Source organism: Prionailurus bengalensis, chromosome C1 (genome assembly GCF_016509475.1).
Source record: "Prionailurus bengalensis isolate Pbe53 chromosome C1, Fcat_Pben_1.1_paternal_pri, whole genome shotgun sequence".
In the NCBI taxonomy this organism is placed as follows: domain Eukaryota; kingdom Metazoa; phylum Chordata; class Mammalia; order Carnivora; family Felidae; genus Prionailurus; species Prionailurus bengalensis.
The window spans coordinates 159,522,888-159,546,177 of record NC_057345.1 but is presented as its reverse complement, the minus strand read 5'-3'; the positions used below and the strand labels follow the sequence as shown (position 1 = coordinate 159,546,177).

Genomic DNA, 23,290 nt, shown 5'->3' with positions numbered 1-23,290 from the left:
AGGCACAATCTGAATCTAATCCTGGGACAAACCCAGACCGAGAGATGTTCTACAAAATAACTGAGCCAACCATACTCTTGAAAATGTTACTATCCTTCAAGGCAAAGACAGAATGAGAAACTGCTCCAGAAGGAGACTAGAGACATGATGACTAGATGCAATGTGAGATTCAGAATGGGATCCTTTTGCTATAAAGGACAACACTGGACAATTTATAAAACATGAATGAGTTCTAACACTTAAACAGTAATAATATATTAATGTTAATTTCCTAATATTTACAGTTTTATCTGGTTATATAAGAGAAATGTCCTTGTTTGTTGGAAATACACACTAAAGTATTTGGGCATAAAGGGCATCAAGTCAACAACTTAACTGTCAAATGGTTCAAGAAAACAAAGTTCTTTGTACTCCACTCCAACTTTTCAATAAGTCTGTGACTATATCAATTTTTTTTTTTTAAAAGCAAACACACACACACACACACACACACACACACACACACACACACACACAAAGATAGCAAGAGTTCTATTCTGCCCAGGATTTAGAAATCAGATGGGGGAGCTGGAGTTGTCTGAAACATGGTCCTCCTTATGCCTATGGCATATTCTGAACTCACTTCATAAGAGAAATAAAAGGGGCTTCTGATAGGAAACTTGGCTAATTACAAGCAAACCCTTGTTTAATTCATACAGAGTATGTTCCGTGCCAACTCTTCTCAGTTTATTATTAATAACAATCACCTTTGTTCAAGCCCACAGAAGAACACTGACCAATTAATAAAGTTGTAACACCCTTTCCATTAATGTCCCCCACCCTATTCACATTTGCACTGTCACTTTTACCCCTCTACATAAAACTAATTTTCACTCCTGAGAAATATGGAGACATGTACATTTAATAATAGAAAAAGAAATCATGCCCTTCTCTAGGAAATAAGTATGATCAGTGCACTCCTCAATCTCCTAAATGTCAAAGAACTGATCTCCCATTTCTTTTTTTAAACCTAAGGATACTATGTTCATTTCAACATCTTTCCCTTACCCCATATTATTTTTAGTGTTAAATGAGATCTGACACTTTTTTTCTTAAGTGCCTCGATATATACCAAAAATATACATACCTCATCTACGAAGTTAATAGCATCAAACCAATCTTGAAGAGCTTCAAGGCAATATCTAACAACATTTCGGGTGTATTCTTGAGTTTCCTAAAATAATAAGTTAGTTAAATTTTACAGCATATAAATATGTATATTTTCAACTTCAAATTATATGTAATACATAAAAATTGTATACATAATGGGAAAACATATATTTTTAAAATACCTACATGTGCAATTTTAAGAAAGCCTTTCACAAATTAATACTAACAACCAGTGACAATTATGAAAATTATAGAACACAACTTGAAAACGAATCAAAGCTGAAATAGTTTTATGTGTTACATATCAGGTTCCATTTGAAGAGATTCCAAACATAAGTTCCCTAATGTTACTGTTTAATTGATACAATTTCTTTGGGGATGATGAAAGAGTGTTAGAAATAGATAATGGTGAAGGTGGCACAACATTGAAAATGTACTTAATGTCAATGAAGTGCACACCTAAAAATGATTAAATTGTATATTATGTATATTTGCCACAAAAAATAAAAACCAAAAAAAAAAAAAAGAGGGCAGAACACAGAAGTACTATAAGCAGCCTACAAATAGCTTGCTAAGAAGAAGAAAGGATAAATGTGTGCCAATTAAAATAAAGATACTGTGAAAGAAAATTGTAATGTTTTATGGAGAAACGGATCCAGTGAAATAGGCAACTATTAAATGGAAAAATCATGACAGCCTTTCTTAAAAAAATAATAATAATGAGCAAAGAATTTGAACAGACATTTCTCCAAAGCAGATCTACAAATGGCTAATAAGCACATGAACAGATGCTCAATACTATGAGTTATTAGGAAAGTACAAATCAAAGCCACAATGAGATGTCACTTCACACCTATCTGGAAGGCTCCAATTTTTTAAGTGCAAAAATAAAAAGTGTTGACAAGGATGTGGAGAGACTGAAATTCTCATACATTACTGGTGGAAATGTAAAATGGTGCGGCCACATTAAACACAGAGTTACCATATGATAAACAATTCTACACTCATACACAAGAGAATTAAAAACATATGTTCACACAAAAACTTATATCCAATGTTCACAGCAACATTATCCATAGTAGCTCAACCCATGAATGGACAAGTAAAATGTGTTATATCTACGGACTGGATTACTATTCAGCTATGAAAAGAAATGGAAGTATTGATACATGCTGCAACATAGTTGGACCATGAAAACATTATGCTAAATGAAAGAAACCAGACACCAAAAGTAATATATTGTATGATTCCACTTACATAAAATGTCTAGATTAGGCAAATTTATAGAGACAGATGGGTGATCAGTGGTTTCCAGGAGATAAGAGGAAGTTGGGTTTGAGAGGTATGACATTTCTTTGGAGGAGGGGTGATTAGTGGAGAATTTTTGGTAATGATTGCACAGCTTTGTGAATATACTACATTATTTATCTGCATACTTTAAAATGGTTAAAATAGTGAATTTTAGATTGTGTAAATTTGATCTCAATAAAAAAAGTTTTAAAAAAATACATTTTATAAGAAAGACAGACAGACATTTTGGAGCCTTAATGTGTAATAAAAGTGCAGGTAGCATCAAAGTCAAATAGGTTAAAGTCTTTAACATATATAAATTATCCTGTGCCCTTAAAGAAGGCTAAAAGTCTCATATTGTTGCCTTCTTCACCCTGCTCAGTCTCCTATCATGCTAATTCTTCCTTAATATTATCATGTAGGTCCACTCTTATTTCCACTACCATCCAAACCAAATATCACTTATCTAGTTTCCTTGCCAAGGTCTCACCCTATTTTAATCTACCCTATATGAAATTTATCTTTATAAAAATATTATTTTATACATTTTGTTCCCTTATTTCTTACTAAAAAATTTTAATGGCACTTTTAAGTTACCATAAATAATGTGTCATAACCAAGCTAACATGGCAGATAAGTCATGGATAAAGAAACATTTAAAACCAAATGTTCTACCATTTTACCAAGGGCTTGCGCAAAGGTATATCGTAACACCCTCTTGGCACAAGTATAAACTGATATAGCCCTTCTGGAGAAAACTCTGAAAAGCATGCATTAAGAGGCTTTAAAAAGGTGACCAGTTAATTCCATTTCTAAATACATCATATTTAATAATCATGTTCAGATCATCTCCCATCTCCCACCACTAACACATCCACCCAAAAACATCCCATGTGCATGTTGATTTACTACTTGATAATCTTTTGAGTCTGTCATCCATATGCAAAAATTGACATAATACTATCTACTTCCTAGTACTGTGAAAGAAGCAAATGGAATAATGTTTGTAAAATGCTCTATATCATAGTCTAGCACTATGTCTTAACACGCAGTTGAGTGCTCCAGAGTCATGGCCAGACTCATGCAATAACCTAAAGTTGCCACTAGATGGAGATTTTACAACTTACTTGTGCTGTTAGGAAGGCAAAAATTAGTAAGGTGCTAGAAATGTGCCATCCCTTTAACCAATCTATCTGTTATTAATCTAGTATTACTTGTTTAACTAGCCCTTTACATTTTCAAGAACCAAAGAGCATTTAGAGCAATCATACAAAGAAAGTCAACTATCAAGTAAAGTTCTTTTCACTGTTAATCCTTTAGTTTTATATTTTAGAAGAGAATAGAAACAACAAAATAGCTAATTTTTTTTCATTAATTAATGGTCTTTCTTCTAGCTTACGTATCTAAAGTCTAACAAAGCTCTAGACATTCTTGCTTAAGAAACAATTAGAGCAAAATGGTAAAGAGTACTACTTCTGAAATCAGATGGATCTGTTTTCAAACTCATTTTCTACTTAAAGCTGTATGAACTTGAGCAAGTCACTCTATGCCAAACATTCTTCTTCACACTATGTTCTTCGCATTATATTCTTATCGAATCTTCATTACATCTCTTATAAAGTAAATAGTATCATCTCTTTCTTTCAGAAGTTATCTAACTTCTAGCTAAATAAACATTATTCTTTTTCTGAATATCTCTTTCTTTCAGAAGTTATTTAACTTCTAGTTCAATAAACATTATTCTCTTTCTGAAAGAAAGAGATGAGGGGCACCTGGGTGGCTCAATCGGTTAAGCGTCTGACTGTGGCTCAGGTCACAATCTTGCAGTCTGGGAGTTCAAGCCCCCCATCAGGCTCTGTGCTAACAGCTCAGAGCCTGGAGCCTGCTGCAGATTCTGTGTCTCCCTCTCTCTCTGCCCTTCCCCTGCTCATGCTGTCTCTCTTTCTGTCACTCAAAAATAAATAAACATTTTTAAAAATTTTAAGAGAAAGAGATGATAGTGTCTACTTTAGAAGAGATGCAATGAAGATTAGATAAGAATATAATGCAAAGAATATAGTGTGAAGAACAATGTTTGACATAGTGTGGGTGCTCCTCAAGAGAATGTCTTACTCCCTTAACTGAGGAGCTACTCTCTCAGATTCTACCAGGACAATATAAGCTTGTTTTCTCTCTGTTCTCTTCACTTCTTAGGTTAAGAGAACCATAACACATTGTAATCTTAACCTCCAAAGCTGGAAATTAAACTATTGTCTAGAAACAATGAGTTCTCATCATCAGAGATAAACATAACCCCAGCTTCATAATTCAATTTCATCCTAAATACAGTCCTCCCAAAATACTGATCTTTTCACATTAACATCGTATCAACCTCCCTGCTGAATCGCTGTCTTTTATTGGTTTATATGATACTGTGTTCCTCTGGTTTTTCTCCTCACCCTTATCTCTGATGCCAAATGTTAGTTCTTTCTTCAGGGTCCATTTCTCTTCTCCTACTTGATCTTATCCCATCCCCCAGTGATGAACACCATCTACATTACCAAGGGTCTAAAACTTATAACCTTAGTCCTGAATTCTCTTTTGAGCACAAGACTAATTAGTCCCCACACTCATTACTCTCACGGCAACCTGTTATTTTCCTATAGAGCACTTACAAAATGAATCTGTGTGTTTACCTACTTAATGTCTATCTCCCCAGTCAGACTGCCCCATGAGAACAAGAACCATACCTATATGGTTCAACACCAAAAACCCAAGAATCTAGATAGTGCCTAGGCCTAAGAAGAGCACTCAACAAACATTTTTTCAGTGAATGACCAAATGAACCTCATATTATATAATAGTTTTTTTATAAATGCTACAGTGGAAATTAAATAAAGTACAATGAAAACACAGAAACTAAAATCATAAACCTGACTGAAAAAGCTTAAATGAGCAAATTATATACCATCTGAGTAGCATTTTTTAAGAGCTAATACAAATGGTTCTCCACTCTGGTTAGAATCACTGCCAAGGTCCTTCTGCACATCAAATCAAAATCTCTGGGGCTTGGGCATATGTATTTTTAAAGCTTCTCAGATGATTCTCATGTAAGACTAAGCAGAAAGAATAAGAGAGCATAAGCCAAAAAAGGCACTAACATGAACAAAAGCACAGGAATCAAGAAAAGACACTGCATGCACTATTCAGGGGCACCTGGTGGCTTAATTGGTTAAGCCTCCAACTCTCGAACTTCAGCTCAGGTCATGATCTCACAGTTGTGAGATAGAGCCCCACGTGGAACTCTGCACTGGGTATGGAACCTACTTAAGATTCTCTCTCTCCCTCTCCTTCTGCCCCTCTCCCAAGTGTGTGCACACGTGTGCGCGCACACGTGCTTTCTCTCTCAAAAAAAAAAAAAAAAAAAGAATGCTATTCAATCCAATGGAGACATGGAGATAGATAGAGGGGCATAGATGGAAGATGAATTATAAGAGACAAGTTAAGGGCAAATGATAGAGGATCTTTTCAAATTTGTTTTAATGTTTATTTATCTTTAAGAGACACAGAGAGAGTGAGTTGGGGAGGGGCAGAGAAAAGGGGATACACAGAATCCAAAGCAGGCTCCAGGCTCTGAGCTGTCAGCCCAGAGCCTGACGTGGGGCTCAAACTCACGAACCATGAGATCATAACCTGAGCCGAAATCAGATGCTCAACCAACTGAGCCACTCAGGCGCCCCTATGATGGAGGATCTTATGTGTCTCTATAGGAAACACAGATGTCCCCTGTAGAAAGATGAGAGCTTTTAATGATTTTTAAGCAAAGGAGAGATATGCACAGAGCTTAGAAAAGTAATTTAAGTATTGGGACAGATTAGAGTAGGTGGAATCTAAATTCAGAAGAACCAGTTAAGAAATTTTCTTAACAACCTAGATTATTTTTAATATATGAAGAAATAAAACACAGGAAAGAAGTGGTAGGGAGAACTTCTGGAACAGAAGAGATGTTTCATGGTATCTTATTATAGTCTGAACACAGCTGGCACAGCAGGGAGAGAAAGTATCCATGCTGGATAATTATATATTTTCAGACACCATTAAATGACATAAAGGACTCGGTATGGGCAGATGAATTTAGAAAGTTAGGGGCCTGAGAAAACTCATGTACCTATATAAGGAGATCCACATGAATAAGCAGAGCTGTTGGAAATTTGAACCTGGCTACAGTAACAAAGTTGTAAGTCATGTGCATTTGGAGAGTAGCTGAAGGCATGAGATAAAATATAAATCTGCTTAAAGGAACCCATATATTTAAAGAATATAATGGAGGAAAGCCTCATAATAACCCTGTGAAGAAGGGCAGACTTTAGTATTCCATTTCCATTTTCTTTTGTTTTGTTTTTTAAAAGCTTTTTTTTTTTTTTTTTTTTTTTTGGGACAGAGAGAGAGCATGAACGGGGGAGGGGCAGAGAGAGAGGGAGACACAGAATCGGAAACAGGCTCCAGGCTCTGAGCCATCAGCCCAGAGCCCGACGTGGGGCTCGAACTCACGGGCCGCGAGATCGTGACCTGGCTGAAGTCGGACGCTTAACCGACTGCGCCACCCAGGCGCCCCTGTTTTGTTTTTTAAAAAATAAGGAAAAAGACTGAGACATTCAAATAGTTTTAAATGAGTTGACCAAGTGACTTAAGTAGAAAGAGGCAGAGCCAAGATCAGAATGTAGGGCTTCAAAATATTCCCACTATAAAATCTTGTCCAGCATGCTTACTGATACAGGCTGGCAGGTTGGTCTCCATGAGATCCATATGGAAAAATCTCATTCAAGTTCTTAGTTTAGTAGGGTCAGGGAATTCCATTTTTCTGGATTATCCAAGGATTCAGGAGACCCATTAAACCAATACTTTAAAATGCAAAGGTAAAATATATATTTGTACACAAAGACACACACACATGCAATTACAAGTGATCATTTTCTTATCCTAGAATTTAAGAATTTATATTGCTGCTATGCTACTCTTAAGATTCCTTTCATAAACAATTGGAAGCTGAATGAAATGTGTACTAATTTTGTGCTTGGAATCTTAAAAATGGAAACTGTCTTGAGAACTATTCCCATTCCTTGAAAGACAAGAAACATCAGGCAATTAATTGATAATGGGTAAAATGAAGCAATGAAAATGAATGTGGAGACTTACAAAGCTGCAAGGCTATATACATGGTAAGGGAAGGCTGCAAAGATCTGAAAATATAATGAACTCCTACCTGCCTAATAATAATTACTGTCTCAGGTCAGCTTTCATAGACCTGAATTCACAATTAAACATTGTCCATTAGTATATACAAGTAAACAAACCAATGTTTCCACAAATACTTTTCTCAAATCACTTTTTTAAAGGTAAAGACAGAAATTAACAAAAATATTTCAACATACCCTAACTTTACAATGTGATAAGAGCCCCCACATTGGCTGTGCACAGGCCTCAAGTTCAGCAGCAAAGGCAGCATAGTAGGTCTGAGACTCAAATTCCACATGCTCATTTAGTTCTCGCTTGTTTAAGTTCATACCTTGCAAAAATTAAAGCAGATATAAACCTTGCCAAATGGAAGCAACTATTCATATTAAAAGTCAAGTAAAATACTTCTGAGTACCAAATACTTCAATGCACACAAATGGCATAAATGGCACAGTATGTATAGAAATAAATATTTAAAATAAAATAATCTAGTCTTTTTGGAAGTTTTTACAAGCTAGGTTTTCTTAGGAACACTTTGTGAATTGTCTCCTTTACAACATAATTGAATATGTTATGTAAGAAAGTCAAAACTATTTTAACTGACAGTAACTGAAATTTTATGAAAGTGTTATAAATCTTTCTTGGAGAATAGATTAGAAATTTCCAGATTAACGGTTTAAAGTGCTAAAAAAAAATTATACTCCTGTTTCCTTTTTAATAATTTGACATTTTTCATAACTCTGACATATTGTCATGAACACTTGATTAAAGTACTTAAAAGTATTAATTAAAATGAGACATTTCACGTGTAACCTGAATGGTATCTTATTATCTTTTAATTAGCTTATTTGATAGTTTTGCATTAGGCATTTTGTAAACTAAAAACTTAACAAAAAAAGTAAAATTCATACCTTGAAAGAAGGATACAAAGTTCATCCATGTAACTAACAAACCATGGTCCTCCAAAAATCTCTTAGCCACACTTTGATGAGAAAGGATATTAATAAAATCACTGACAAGAGGCCAATAAGTGTTATTCTTCAGTAATGCTTCTCCACAGTTCACTACCACATGCAAACTATTTTCTTCATCTAAAACAGATACACACAGCCCAGCAATAAATAAGTTAAAAACAAAACAAAACAAAACAAAACAAAACAAAAACTTTATCAATGATACAGATTATGTATCGGGACATCTAAATTCAAACCCCAGCCTGACATATGGTGTGTTACTTATACTCTGAATCAATTTCCCCAACTGTAAAATGGGGAAAAGACACATACCTTAAGGAAATTAAATGAAGCATTATCATAATACTTAGTACATCATTATAATAATTATACCACTTGTCTGACATATTACATGATACTGAGGTAGCTATATGTTCATAAAACCTTATTATTTTCTTGATTTTAACAACATAATGCAGTATCTTCAGTTCTAATCAGTAAAATATTTTTATTCTTAGATTAATCTTATTCCATCTTATCAAACAAATCTGTATAAGTGATATGTATTTAGTTGCTTTCTTCTATTCAAAAAATACATATAGTTTTTTAGCAAACACAGTGTTTTGAAAATGAAAGATACACACATAAATAAACTTCTTAAGCCTTTAAAAAAATCTTCAAGGTTTAAATACATTATTGTGGGTGGGGAAAGATTAGGCATGTACAAAATCTTTACTATTAGAAGTTACAGCATATATGCATTAGCTCTCTTAACCTGTTCCAACTTAACTGATTCACTGGACAAACGAGCTCCCCATTCCTACTATAAAACATACTAATACCCCAAGATTTTTTAGCATTTCTTAGGCAGTTACTTTTTTGTCTCTCAAAAGCTTTGTAATACCTCTCTTTATGCATTCATATTTCATCAGTTTATATATATTTAATTCAAATTTTATAATAAGAACATTTAACATGAACAGAAACAAAAACTGACTCTGGATAAGCATATATGCTAAAAAATCTTGGAGAAAAATCATAAAAATCTAGGATTTTACACTCAGATGGATTCACAAAGATCTTTATGTTCTAACTTCAAAGAAAATGAAACTGGAAACCACAGATGATGCTTTGCACAAGTGGTACATGTAAGAAAGATGAGGGAGAACTCCAGTCAATGAAACTGTAACTTAAAAATGCTTTGCCCAGGGGCGCCTGGGTGGCTCAGTCGGTTGAGCGTCCGACTTCAGCTCAGGTTATGATCTCACAGTCTGTGAGTTTGAGCCCCGCATTGGGCTCTGTGCTGATAGCTCGGAGCCTGGAACCTGCTTCAGATTCTGCGTCTCCCTCTCTCTCTGCCCCTCCCCTGCTCATGTTCTGTCTCTGTCTCAAAAATAAATAAAAACATTTAAAAATAATAATAAATAAATTTAAAAATGCTTTGCCCAAAATTAACAGATTGGAGAATCAACGTGCATCTCTGTGTTTTTAGTTAAAAATGCACTGTTTAATACATGCATGTAACCTGTTTTAATAATTCCTCACTTTAACCAAGTTTTTCAACTAACAATCTACTTGTCAAACTCATCAGTGAGAGGTTTCTATAGCACTTCTTAATTTCCATACATTAAATTTAGGTTTCAGTCCATGAAATTATTTTACTCAACTCTTAACTTACAACAATATACAAGAACAGGACCTGCGAAGTTAAGTATCCTCTCTTTCAGTGCCTCTCAATAGGATGAGAGAGGGTGTAACTGAATGAAGGAGTGGGGGTAGGAGGGTGATTACAAATCATCCACACCTGAGATGAGAAAGCCCTCCCTGACTACTACCGCCATCACCATGGGCTATAATAGGAAAAGTATAAGAAGTCATAAGAACAAATACAGCTAGAAAAGACTCTCCTGAGGAAGCGATGTTTAAACTAAGATCTACAGAATGAAGGAGGAATTAGAATAAGCCAAATAAACTAGGGATGGGAGAAGCAATGGTGTTCTAGGTAGAGGAAGCAATATAAAAAAGGATGGAATCACTGGGACAAAGAATGCAGTAGACGGGTGGCACAAATGACGCCAGAGGGCCTTATAAATCAGCTTCAGGAGTCTGGAGTTCACATGAAGAGAATGGCAAGCCACTGGGGGTAGGGTTGAGAGATGGGGACATGATCAGATGTGCAGTATAGAAAGTAACTCAAGGAAGGTGGTGATGGCTACTAGTATGAAGCCTAGAGATGGCGATGGCTTGAACTATGGTGGTGGCATGAAGATGTAAAGATGAAGAGAAGTGGCTATTGTAAGGTATTTACAAGGTTAAAATGACAGATTCGGTGATGCTCATTATATCTACAAGGAGTAAAAAGTCAAAATGACTCCTAGGTTTTTAGGTGAGGCAGCTGTGTAAGTAGTTGGACAGGGGTACTAAAACACACACTGTGTACTCACATACACATATAAATACACACATTCACACACATGCACACACACACACACACACACACACAATAGAAAAGAAGCAGGCTTGATAGAGAGATAAAGAGTTCTTGGTGTGGACATGTGGGTTTGAGGTACACAACTGGATGTTTGAGACATCCAAAGAATATAGCACAATAAACAGTTTGATGTGCAGAACAGATCGATCTGGGATTATTACCAATTGCGGACACTCCCATAGTTATGCAACATATGGTTTTAAGTTCCTATTTTACACAGACTGTTTCATAATACAAATTGTAAAATTTCAGGGACATCAATAGTTATGTTTGGAATTACAAAGGAGTATGGTGTAGAAATGAATACAACAGAGTAAAAGTGTAAAGTAGGGATTGCATACTACTAGAGGCTTTTTCCTTTTAATCTTCAACTATTGCTGTGGCCATGTGAATTCTCATTATATGAGTGTCTATTTACTAACGATATATACAAAATTTTAAAATAGTGTCTAACGAAAATTTATGAAAAAGTCAGATAGATCTATTTAAAAACAAAAACAAAGTACAGGGATCCTGTTGTAATATCTGTAGCAAGTTATAGGTAGTTCAAAATATTTAAAGCCCATTCCAATACTCAATGTAAAAACAGGAAAGTTTATGGTGTTTTTAGAAGACCATCAAGCAGGTATCATGAAATGTTATGCTACGTTGGAATAAAACACCATGAGATCTAAAGATAATATTAGGCCTTGGCTTAGAAATAATGTAATTTACTGCTAGAAAAAATACACTAGTATTTAAAGATCTTAGCAATGCTACTGATAGCTATTTAGCTTCTAGAAAATTCAATTTGTGTTGAATTTCCAAGACAGATTAACTGCATTAGAAGGGAAGTATATACAGAAAGCAAAATAAGACTTTGCAATATGAGTTCATAAAATATGGGTAAAGTAAGAAGAACAAAGATACCAAGACAAAGTGCCAAAAAACACCAATGTTGACAGGACAAGCTGAAGAGTTCTGGGCCGCAGAAAGAATAGACAATCAACAGTGTGAAATGCTACTGAAAATTAGGAAAAATAAAGTCGAAAGAGTGGCCATGGGTTTCCCCATCATGTAGGTCATGGAAAGGGTGACCATATAATTTATTGTATAAACTGGGACTCTTGTGAGAGTAAAAGGGATTGTATGAATAACTACATCAGAACAACAGACATTACTTGGAATTGTTCTGGGGAAAGTAGGACATGCAACCACTGGAGTCATGGACAATTTTGGAGAGATCAACAGAATGATAGAAGTGGACACTAGACACTAGACCTCTAGTCAGTAACTGAGTGCCTGAAAAGCAAGGAAACAAACAAACTCTTTCAGGAAACCTGGCTGCAGAAAAAATATGAGACAGATTCAAACACATCTTCTCAAACATTCTTCCTTGAAGATCAAGTGCAAACTATATATAATAAGCACAGCTAAACCACTTAGTCAAGAAAACAGAGCCCGGATTCTTTTCAAAAGAGCAGATACTTCTAAATTTTAAGTTTTCTAGTCTATAAAATAAAAATACTTTTTGTGAAAAGTCCTTCTGTAAATAAATAATTCTATATATAAGAATATGACTGATATGATATTAGATACTGAACTGAATGATGATAGATACTATTTCAAAAGAGAACAAACAATACATGTAATGTATGTAACTAAATCTCAGAAAGAAAGGGTCATCTTACATGAAGACAGAAAAACTATAATACAAAGCAGCTGTTAAATTTTCCTTTAAAAAAAGTAAAGAGATATATTGCTTAATGTAAATAATGTATTATGCTCCCACTATACCCACAATGGAAGACAGAATCACAGAGTGGGCAAAAGAATGGGTGTAAGTCAAACACCCAGCCTTACTACTTACAGCCGTAAAACCACAGATGATTGACTTTAACTCCCTAAGCCACAGTTCCCTCACCTATAAAATGGAAAAAAACAAAATCTACTTCTTAGAACTACTAATGGTTAAATGACATAATATAAAGAAAAAGAGCATAGCATATAGTGAGTGCTCAAAAGATGGTAGCTATCATATTAGCTAGCTATTATTAGTATATATAAGGCACTGTACCCTGCACTGAGCATATATCAATTTTCAGGCTATGATATCACAGGAGAATATAGACAGACTATCAGAATAGAGAGAAAATAGGAGCTGATAGGCAAAAGAAGGTAACAATGGAACAAGGCAAGTTTCAACTACAAGATCCCTCTTCCAGAGAAAATGGAAAAGTCCTAAGATTTAATCTGAGGTACTGTTTGTTGTTAAAGTTTAGCTCCACATGCCAACAAGTGAAGACACACTGCTATCGATATTGACCTGCCTTGTTTCATGGTTAAGGGCAGATTCTGACATCAGGAGATATGAAGTCCTTGGCTCTGTCATTTACTAGCTGGCTTATCTATGGTAAATGACTTAACTTCTGTAAGACTCAATTTAACTCATCTATAAAGTGGGGAAAATAATAATACCAGTCTCAGAAAAGAGTTCCGAAGCTTAACTGAGACAACATATGAATGGTATTAACACAGCGCTTCATACATAGCAAATACTCAAATAATATAAATTACTACAGGGAGGCAAAGTTAAGATGAAAGACCACAGTGAAATGAGAATAGGAGGAGGCCCCAGAGACATTACGGCAGTTTGAGGAATATCAACCATATAGTGGGCACAAAAGAAAAAAACTAAAGACCTCACTATGGGAAAACAAAAAAAGGCAATATTTATTTCAATTTTTAAATTATAAAACTATAGGCATATAAAAATGTCTAAGGCTGATAGTTAAACTTATAATAAAAAAAAGGAACATGTGCAATAAAGAAATGGTTAAATTATGGTAAAGTCATATGATATTAATACCTGCAATCATTAAAAACTATGTTCCCAACACGTACACTATGGTAGTGTATTTTTAAAGTATTGTACCATATATTAAAGTATTATTTCTATCTGTAAATACACTCCTATCACACAAAAAGACAGAAAAGAAATATCCCCAAATGTTAACAGCTGTTTGTAAATAACTAAGCTATAACTAATTTTAAAGTTTGTCTTTAAACTTTGCTGAAAATTTTCAAAAAAATTCTTTAACAAAGATGTATAATTTTACAATATTTTTAAAGTTATTTTAAGCATATAAGGAGGTTTTTAAGACTAGTTACACAAAGTATACCAATAATAAAACTAGTGAAATAATTCTGAGTTTACCTTGTAGCTCACTTTTAATAAGGCAACTTTCCATCATGTATAATAGCACAGTGACCATAATATCCAGCAGCTGACATTCTTCTGTCACCTGTCTGGCTAGCTCTTCATTGCTGAACAACTGAACACTAATATGCACAATTCTGTTAGACATTGTGTCGGATTCATGACTCTTCTTCAGTGTTTTCATAATGAAAGCATAATGCTGAACAAAAGTTTTTGTAAAAGCAACCTGTAAATTTTTTAAAATAGGGGGAAAAAAACACAATAGTTTAGAGTTTTACAACACATTTTTCCAATACATTATGTTAGCATTTTAAAGCTATTATTAGCTTGTGATGACGCCCAAGATAATTTTAAAAGTAATTTTAATGATGATGGTAGTCACATTCTTTTTTTTTTTGGAACATTAGCAAAATACTTGGATGGTTAAAAAAAATTTAATTACCATTTTAAATCATTAAAATTTTAGAGCAATTATAAATACCATGATTTAAAAACACAAATTTTCACTTTGCTTACAAATAATATCAATTAGCTAATGTCAAAATAGGTGTCACTGTTTTGTTTAACAACAAAATCTAAAGTCTCAGCTAAAAACCATACCAGAGGATGTAATATAACTAAAAAACAAGGGTGTCAATGTGATTACTCCAAAAGAAATGTATTCCCCTATTTGATTGGAAAGCTGACCACTACATGACTAAATAAATACTCTTTCTGGGGCACCTGGGTGACTCAGTCGGTTAAGCATCCGACTCTTGGTTTCGGCTCAGATCATGATCTCACTGTTTGTGAATTTGAGCCCCGCATCCTGCTTGGGGTTCTCTCTCTCTCAAAAAAAATCAATGAACTTAAAAAATTATTTAAAAAAAAAAAAACAACTCTGTGTAACATGTACATTTCCTCTTGTTTTCTTAACTGGGTATAGTGACACAAAACAATGGCATTATTCATTAAAGTTTAACTCCTAAAGAGACTTTATTATCTAAACCGTAAGAAGAACTACAGCAATCAATCAATCAATGAAAAACAATAACAACAACAACTACTACTACTACTACAACATAATTTATTTTCTTTTCATGCATGCAGTTGTGTCACTTTGCCATAACTACATGGTAGTCACAGGTGTGGGTCCACACCTTCTGGGACTAGAGCCTTCAATACCTACATGCGTATATAGGTCAATACCTGTTCTGTCTTTAACAGTATGGCTAGCAATTACTAACCCCACGATTTTCCCAAACCTAACCCCACAATACATTTTTTTAAGTAATCGCTACACCCAACATGGGGCTTGAACTCATGACGCCAGGATCAAGCATGCTCTACCAACTAAGCCAGCCAAGTGCCCCTCTAACCCCACAATCCAAATTCAGTTGCCCCCTTAAACATTCTCATAGCACCTTGTACCTCTCCTTCAGAGAACTTACTACAATTTGTAACTACACATTTACTTGTGCAATTATGTCTTTGTCCCCCAGCATTCTCTTTGGACCAAGTTCCATGCAGAAAGACTATCCTTAGGAATTCTGTTCTGTAAAGCTGCTTTGCCTCAGAGCTATGATCCTGTGCTTTTTGTGCAAACCCTGTTTGACAACAAAAGAAGCTAATGCTTTTTATTAGTGTTATATCAGTCCTCAAAGCTACAATAAAATAAGCCACAGCTGAGAAACACACCAAAAAGATTTTTCATAATGAAAAGGCAAAGAAAGGAGAGCAAAGTTCAGAAAGAAAGGGAAAAAATGTAGATACCTTATACTCTTGATCTGGAAGCATGTTGAGTAAGAAAGTTACCATCTTCTGAGGGAATTCATACTTTATAGTCCAAAACAATAGTTCTTCTAGAAAACTTTTATGTTTCAAAACATCCATTATAGATTGATCTACATAAAAAAAGAAAACTTATCACCTAATGATTTAAGTTGTTCATCTCATTTAAACCTTACTATAATTGGGGCGCCTGGGTGGCGCAGTCGGTTAAGTGTCCAACTTCAGCCAGGTCACGATCTCGCAGTCCGTGAGTTCGAGCCCCGCGTCAGGCTCTGGGCTGATGGCTCAGAGCCTGGAGCCTGTTTCTGATTCTGTGTCTCCCTCTCTCTCTGCCCCTCCCCCGTTCATGCTCTGTCTCTCTCTGTCCCAAAAATAAAAAAAACGTTGAAAAAAAAATTTATAAACCTTACTATAATTAATAATCCATCAACCTCAAACACCTGAATGTATATAAATTAAGGATACCTTTTCATTAATTCAATAATGCTGACATCATCAATTCAGATTTCTATAATACCCATAGTATAAAATAGCAAAATACTCAATCTTTATGTTTTAATAGGAAGCAGGTACTAGAAAAATAAGTAATTATCTCTCCTTAAACATAAGCACTTTATCTAAAATTTCTAAGATTCAAAATAATTATGGAACAGTCATGGTACTGAATATTTACAGTAATAACAATTTTAAGCTAAAAACAAAATATCAAAGCCAGAAAGCCCAAAATTATTACATCTTTTGATTTTTAATTTTTAGAGAAAGGGGGAGAAATTTTTATAGAATTCAATAATTTATTTCTTTAAAATTGTTCTTCATAAATGAAATACTAACTTTCCTGCAGGAAATAATTACTAATATATTGTTTACTCTAGTATATGGAAGCACTCACTTTTTTTCCGGAAAGAATATACCGGAACAAGTATAAAGAGTGTTAAAAATGCTTACTTGCACTGCACTCAAGATGCCCTCTTCATGCACAGAAGAAACAGAAAATGGGTGGTGCCTCCTGGGGTGCTTGAGTGGCTCAGTGATTTCAACTCAGGTTGAACTCTTGATTTCAGCTCAGGTTATGAACTCACGGTTCCTGAGATTGAGCCTCATGTCCAGCTCTACACTAACAATGTGGAGCCTGCTTGGACATCTCTCTCCCTCTCTCTGCCCCCTCCTCAAAAATAAACAAACATGAAAGAAAGACAGAAAGAAATGGATGCCCCTTTTATTTGTGTGTGTTTATTTATTTATTTTAAGAGAGAGAGACAGAGAGCAAATGAGCAGGTGAGGGGCAGAGAGAGAATCCCAAGCAGGTTCCATGCCATGAGCGTGGAGCTCCACACGGGGCTCGACCTCACCATGCGAGAAATCATGACCTGAGCTGAAATCAAGCATCAGACACTTAACCAACTGAGCCATCCCGGCACCCCTGGATGCCCCATTTAAATAAAAATATTCAAAAAAGGATAAAATTATCTACTAGACAGCCAATTTCTATGGTGAAGTGCTACTCACTCCTTGAGAGCTACTTTGTCTCCTGCTAATCTCTGCATCCTTGCCACACTTAGTCAACAGACAGGTCTCAGTGGGTATATAATGAACTGAATATTTTAATACTTTAGTTATTTCTTTCTCTCACTTTCTCTAATTTCTTTCCCTGAAAAAGAACAAGAAAATTCTACTGATTTTTGCTGGAGCCAATAATCTTGGGCTACTGCTCTGGATCATCAGGTCCACATAAGCACATTTCAGAGGACATAGCAAGTGTCAATGGAATGGATTGGTTCAGTGATGATGCTTACACAGGGACTAGAGTTAGATGAGAGATTTAAAAATAATAAAATCACATGCACTAAAATACTCAAGAATGACCCAAACTACATTATAGTTCAAGTTGTCTTACAGAGTAATCTTGGAGCATTTTTCAACTGGCCCTACCTCAGTGGTACAGTTCTATTATTTAGTAATGTGGTCACACCACATCTCCTCAGCTCATAGGTATGCAAATGTAACAGTACGCTCAATACACATGCCATCAACAAGCATGTCATCGCTCTCTTGATTCTTCTATAAAATATTCTAGGCTTAACAGGCTTGAATCAGTACTTACTAGACATAACTTTAACCCAGTTTTTTCATTAATAATTGGTAACCCAATATTTTCAGAATACAATTTCATTATTCTGGAGACACGACAATTTTAACTACAGAAAGGCAAAAGTTATGTCCCAATCCCCCAAATCCCTTTCACTGTGCCTTTAGTATAAGCAATATGTAACAGGGATAAAAATATAAATACAATTATACTATATATCCCTTTAGTGGAAACTACTTAATTCTTTATTTTCTAAATCTCAGAATTTTCTACTTGTAAAACCAAAATCTCTTCCTCCTGAACTAGATCATTCACAGGATGACAATGATTTAAAAATAGAAATAAACCAGTCTTGCAAAAACTGAGGTAAAATATATTCAAAAGCACACACTGACATACTCAAAGCCAAAAAAGCAATAAAATTAGGGCCCAAGTGAATCAGATGACAGGAATATGAGGATTAGAAATTAAAATTAGAATGTAACCCAGAGCATATTGCTGATGCCAATTTAATTCGCACAGTTCATTTAGCACTAACATGATTGAAAATTTTACAGACTACCAAAAAAAATTTAAAAACCTTCAAGGATAAGTGTTTCTAAAAATATTTGCAAAGCTAAAAAAACTTGTGGTATTAATCTTAGAATTCACAGGACTCTGCAAGTTTGCAATTGTCAAAGGAAAGCCTGAAGCTACCATAATTATTATATATCAAGTATTTAAAAAGAAAGATACATTAACTTTATTTTAAATAAATAAAGCAAGCCAAATGAACCAGAAAAGCTACGGCTTCTACTAAAATGAAAATAGCTACAGTTGTGTACAATTCAATTTTTTCATCCTCAGACAAAAAGCAAAGAAAAAGCCCACAATGTCTTCATTGCAGTCGTTCTTAAAATAGATGATGTCAGTTTCTCCCAGATATTTAAAACATGTGTGGGGTGCCTGGGTGGCTCAGTCAGTTGAGTGTCAGACTTCAGCTCAGGTCATGATCTTGAGGTTCATGGGTCTGAGCCCCACGTTGGGCTCTGTGCTGACAGCTTAGAGCCTGGAGCCTGCTTAGGATTCTGTGTCTCCCTCTCTCTCTCCCTCCTCCCTCCCCCTCTTTCAAAAATAAACATTAAAAAAAATGTAAAAAATTTTAACAAAAAAATAAAACATGTGTGATGGGCTTTGTGTGCTATGTTATGGAAATGTGGTTAGAAATGCTTCCAGTAGTTATGTAGGACTACATATTTACGTTAAAATCTAGATTAAATTGTCATGACTTTTACAATGCCAAAACTACCTTAAGCCAAACAAACAAACAAACAAAAAATTGAACAATCAATTATGTGGTGGAAAATCTGTGGGTAAGGTAAAGGTTTTAATTAAACAGTAGAGTCCAGGCTCTATAATTCAGGAACTCAATAATCTTGGCCAATAAACTTGGCCTTCTAGGCCTCAGTTTTCTCATCCTTAAAATTTAGGTTTTGAGAATACACAGTGAGTTTGTGTAGCACAGAGCTTCAACCTCTTGCCTATCATTACATATATTCTTTTCAGCTCCCTTTCTAACCACTGAACCAAATTCTTACAAAAACTACACCACTCCCTGGACTACCAATATCTTCAAAAGCAACAATCATTTTTTGAAAACAGGGGTTCTACTAATTCAAATGGCTATTTCTTCCATGCACATAATTAGGGCAAAAATGATAACTGATCAAGTCTTAAATCTCTGTGCTACTCCTCACCAGTGGAAGAAGGAAGAGAAGATAATCAATCCAATCTCAAATATGAAAAAAAAATCAGGTATAAAATAAGCTCCAACTTTAAGTCTCCATAAAAAGTATCTTCAGCCAAAGTCTGACCAAAGGAAAACAATGTTACACCATAACAGGTATTTTTTTCTGGGCATCCCTAAAGCTTAAACTCAAGTATGTGCCTAACAGTCTGCTTCAATTCAGATGTTACCTCAAGAACTCAGGTAAACACAAAGACAACTCTGGCAAGTCAAAGGGCAGGCAGCCATATGAGTTTCTAATTTCCTTTAGACATTAAAAAGATATATGCACCCCTATGTTTACTGCAGTATTATTGACAATAGCCAAGATATGGAAGCAACCTAAGTGTCCATCAATAGATGAATGGATAAGGAAAATATGATATATACACACAACAGAATATTAGGCAGCCATAAAAAATGATGAAATTATGCCATTTGAGACAAGAGGATGGACCTACAGGGTATAATGTTAATTGAAATAAGCCAGACTGAGAAAGACAAATACCATATGATTCCACTCATAAGTGAAATCTAAAAGAAGAAGAAGAAGAAGAAGAAGAAGAAGAAGAAGAAGAAGAAGAAGAAGAAAGCAGAATCAGACCTACAAATATACAGAACAAATTGATAGCTGCCAGAACAGGTGCTGATGTATAGATATGGGCTTCCAGTTAAGAAATGAGTAAGTCACAGGAATAAAAAGCAGACCATACAGAATACAATGATATTGTAATAGTGAAGTAACCAGACAGATGGCAGCCACACTTGTGGTGAACAGAGCATAATGTACAAACTTGACAAATCACTAAGTTGTACACCTGAAACTAACATATACTGTGTCTTAACTATACTCAAACAAACAAACAAAAAGCAATCAAAACCCAGCAGATTCAGGAAAACCTACCCCTGCAACTACCTAGAAAGAATTTAGATAGGGGACGCCTGGGTGGCTCAGTCGGTTAAGAAGCTGACTTCGGCTCAGGTCATGATCTCACGATCCATGAGTTCAAGCCCCGTGTCGGGCCCTGTGCTGACAGCTCTGGAGCCTGTTTCAGATTCTGTGTGTCCCTCTCTCTCTCTGCCTCTCCCCCATTCATGCTCTGTCTCTGTCTCAAAAATAAATAAACATTAAAAAAAAAATTAAAAGAAAGAATTTAGATAGAAGATCTGCTCCAGGAAGAGAGCTATCACCAAATATAATTACATTATGGTTTAAACTAAGTATAGTAGACAGGGAGGAACCTAGCAAGACTTGTTTGATCAAAGTCTTCTATGTCCCATTGTTTCTGAGTGGCTCGGAAAACATGCATTTATCAAGTACTTACTCTTTTTCCCTTCCTGTGAATTGCAAGTCTTCTCTTTGAAGTCCCAGACCCCTACTCGCTTCTCCTTAGTTCAGAATGACCTAGATGCTATATTTTGCCTGTCTCTGGAATTTCCATGTTGGTGTGGATTCCCCATATATAAGCAATTAAATCTGATTGTCTCCTATCAATCTGTCTCATGTCATCTTAGTCTGGCTAGAAGGACCTTGAAGGGTCCCCACCACTAGAAATTAAATGCAGCAGCATAAGTACCTCAGAAGAGACTTACAAAATGAGCCTCAACTGAAAGTGCCTGCAGTTCTAAATATTCCTTCCCAAGCAGTTCTAAATATTCTACAAGATACATCAAAATAGTAATTTAACAAATTCTTTTCATCAAAATAGTAATATAACCTCTGGAAACTCTCTAAAAGTGCATACAAACCCAGCATATAGACCACGTTGGTATTTGGAAATCCATGGCAAAAATTCACAGCACAGGCCATCAACTTATAACAAGTACTCTAGAAAAGCTTTTAGTGAGGGTCTACAAAACATAGTGATTATGAGGTTAAGCTCTGGGACTAATTAAGGAACTACTTCCCATTAGCTGTGATCTCTAACATGCCTTCATTTCCTCATTCATAAAATAGTCATAACAATAATAACAATAATAATAACTGCTTCATATGATGATTTTAAGAATTAAATGAAACGTGAGGTGCTCAGCACTACGTCTAGCATATGCAAAAAAGATTTTTTTTTAAATGTTTATTTATTTTTGAACGAGAGAGAGAAAGAGTGTGAGCAGGAGAGGGGCAGAGAGAGAGGGAGACACAGAATCTGAAGCAGGCTCCAGGCTCTGAGCTGTCAGCACAGAGCCCAACGCAGGGCTCAAACTCACAAACTGCGAGATCATGACCTGAGCTGAAGTCAGACACTCAACCAACTGAGCCACCCAGGCACCCCGCAAAAAAGTTTTAAAAATATTATTATTATTAATCTATTTCCTCACTACAGACATATCTACTTCCTCCTTTGAGCAAACACATACTGAACCTTTACTGAACCCTTTTTTTTTTTAATGTTACTTATTTATTTTGAGAAAGAGAGACAGCATGCATGATCAGGGGAGGGGCAGAGAGAGAGAGGGAGAGAGAATTCCAAGCAGGTTCCACGCTGTCAGCACAGAAGCCGATGCGGGGCTCAAACTCATGAACCCTGAGATCATAACCTGAGCAGAAATCAAGAGTCAGCAGTTTAACCAACTGAGACACCCAGGCACCCCTTTAAACAACCCTTAATAAGTGCCATTCATTTTAAATCTCTCCCTCCCCCCCACCTCTCTCTCTCATCATCTCTTCTGTGTTCATCCTTTTTCACTCTAGAAATTGCATACTCCAGATTATAACAAGATGTAAATCAAACTAAAACTTTACACCAAAAACACTGGATCCAAATCAAAGAATCAATGAAAAGATTTGTTTTTATGGTTCAAATATAATAATGCATATCTTATGAAAAAAACAAGAAACAAAATTCCGGTAGTAAGGGTTTCATTTGCTTTTGAGGTCCCCCACAATCACTCCCTAACAACACTTTCTCCATCATTAGACAAATCTAAAAACATAACTCTCTTCAAAATGGCTAGCCAATAAGTGTTCTTAATGATTAAACATTTTTAAATTAATGTTTAAATTAAACATTTAAATAAAATTTTTATTTAAATTCCAGTTAGTTAACACAGTGCAGTATTAGTTTCAGGTGTACAATACAGTTATTCAACACTTCCATATAATACCCAGTGTTCATCACAACAAGTGTACTCCTTAATCCCCATCACCAATTTAATCCATCCCCACACCCACCTCCCCTCTGTCAATCACCAGTTTGTTCTCTATAGTTAAGAGTCTGTTTCTTGGTTTATATTTTTAGCTTTTTATACAAGGAAAAAAACGAATATAAATACCTTTGGTGCTACTGCTTAGTTTGACCCTCTTTCTCTTGCCCAGACCTTGACTCCCATCTTGATCCTCCTGGAGAAAAACAAAATTAGCATCATGTACAGT

At 35.3% G+C, this 23,290-nt stretch overlaps 1 protein-coding gene across 6 annotated transcripts in view; it reads right to left on the bottom strand.

The window, feature by feature from the left end:
• UBR3 (ubiquitin protein ligase E3 component n-recognin 3) overlaps positions 1-23,290 on the bottom strand; it is a 241,062-nt gene that overhangs the window by 145,324 nt on the left and 72,448 nt on the right. For all 6 annotated transcript variants that reach the window (XR_006296850.1, XM_043577008.1, XM_043577004.1 and 3 more), the window contains exons 6-11: positions 23,191-23,257; positions 16,049-16,179; positions 14,294-14,522; positions 8,565-8,744; positions 7,851-7,984; positions 1,127-1,213 (exon numbers count right to left, since the gene is read on the bottom strand). Coding sequence is in view for 5 of the 6 variants with exons in the window: in XM_043577008.1 (XP_043432943.1) it covers positions 1,127-1,213; positions 7,851-7,984; positions 8,565-8,744; positions 14,294-14,522; positions 16,049-16,179; positions 23,191-23,257 (828 nt within the window). In the remaining variant the exon portion in view is untranslated. The remainder of the gene's footprint in view (positions 1-1,126; positions 1,214-7,850; positions 7,985-8,564; positions 8,745-14,293; positions 14,523-16,048; positions 16,180-23,190; positions 23,258-23,290) is intronic.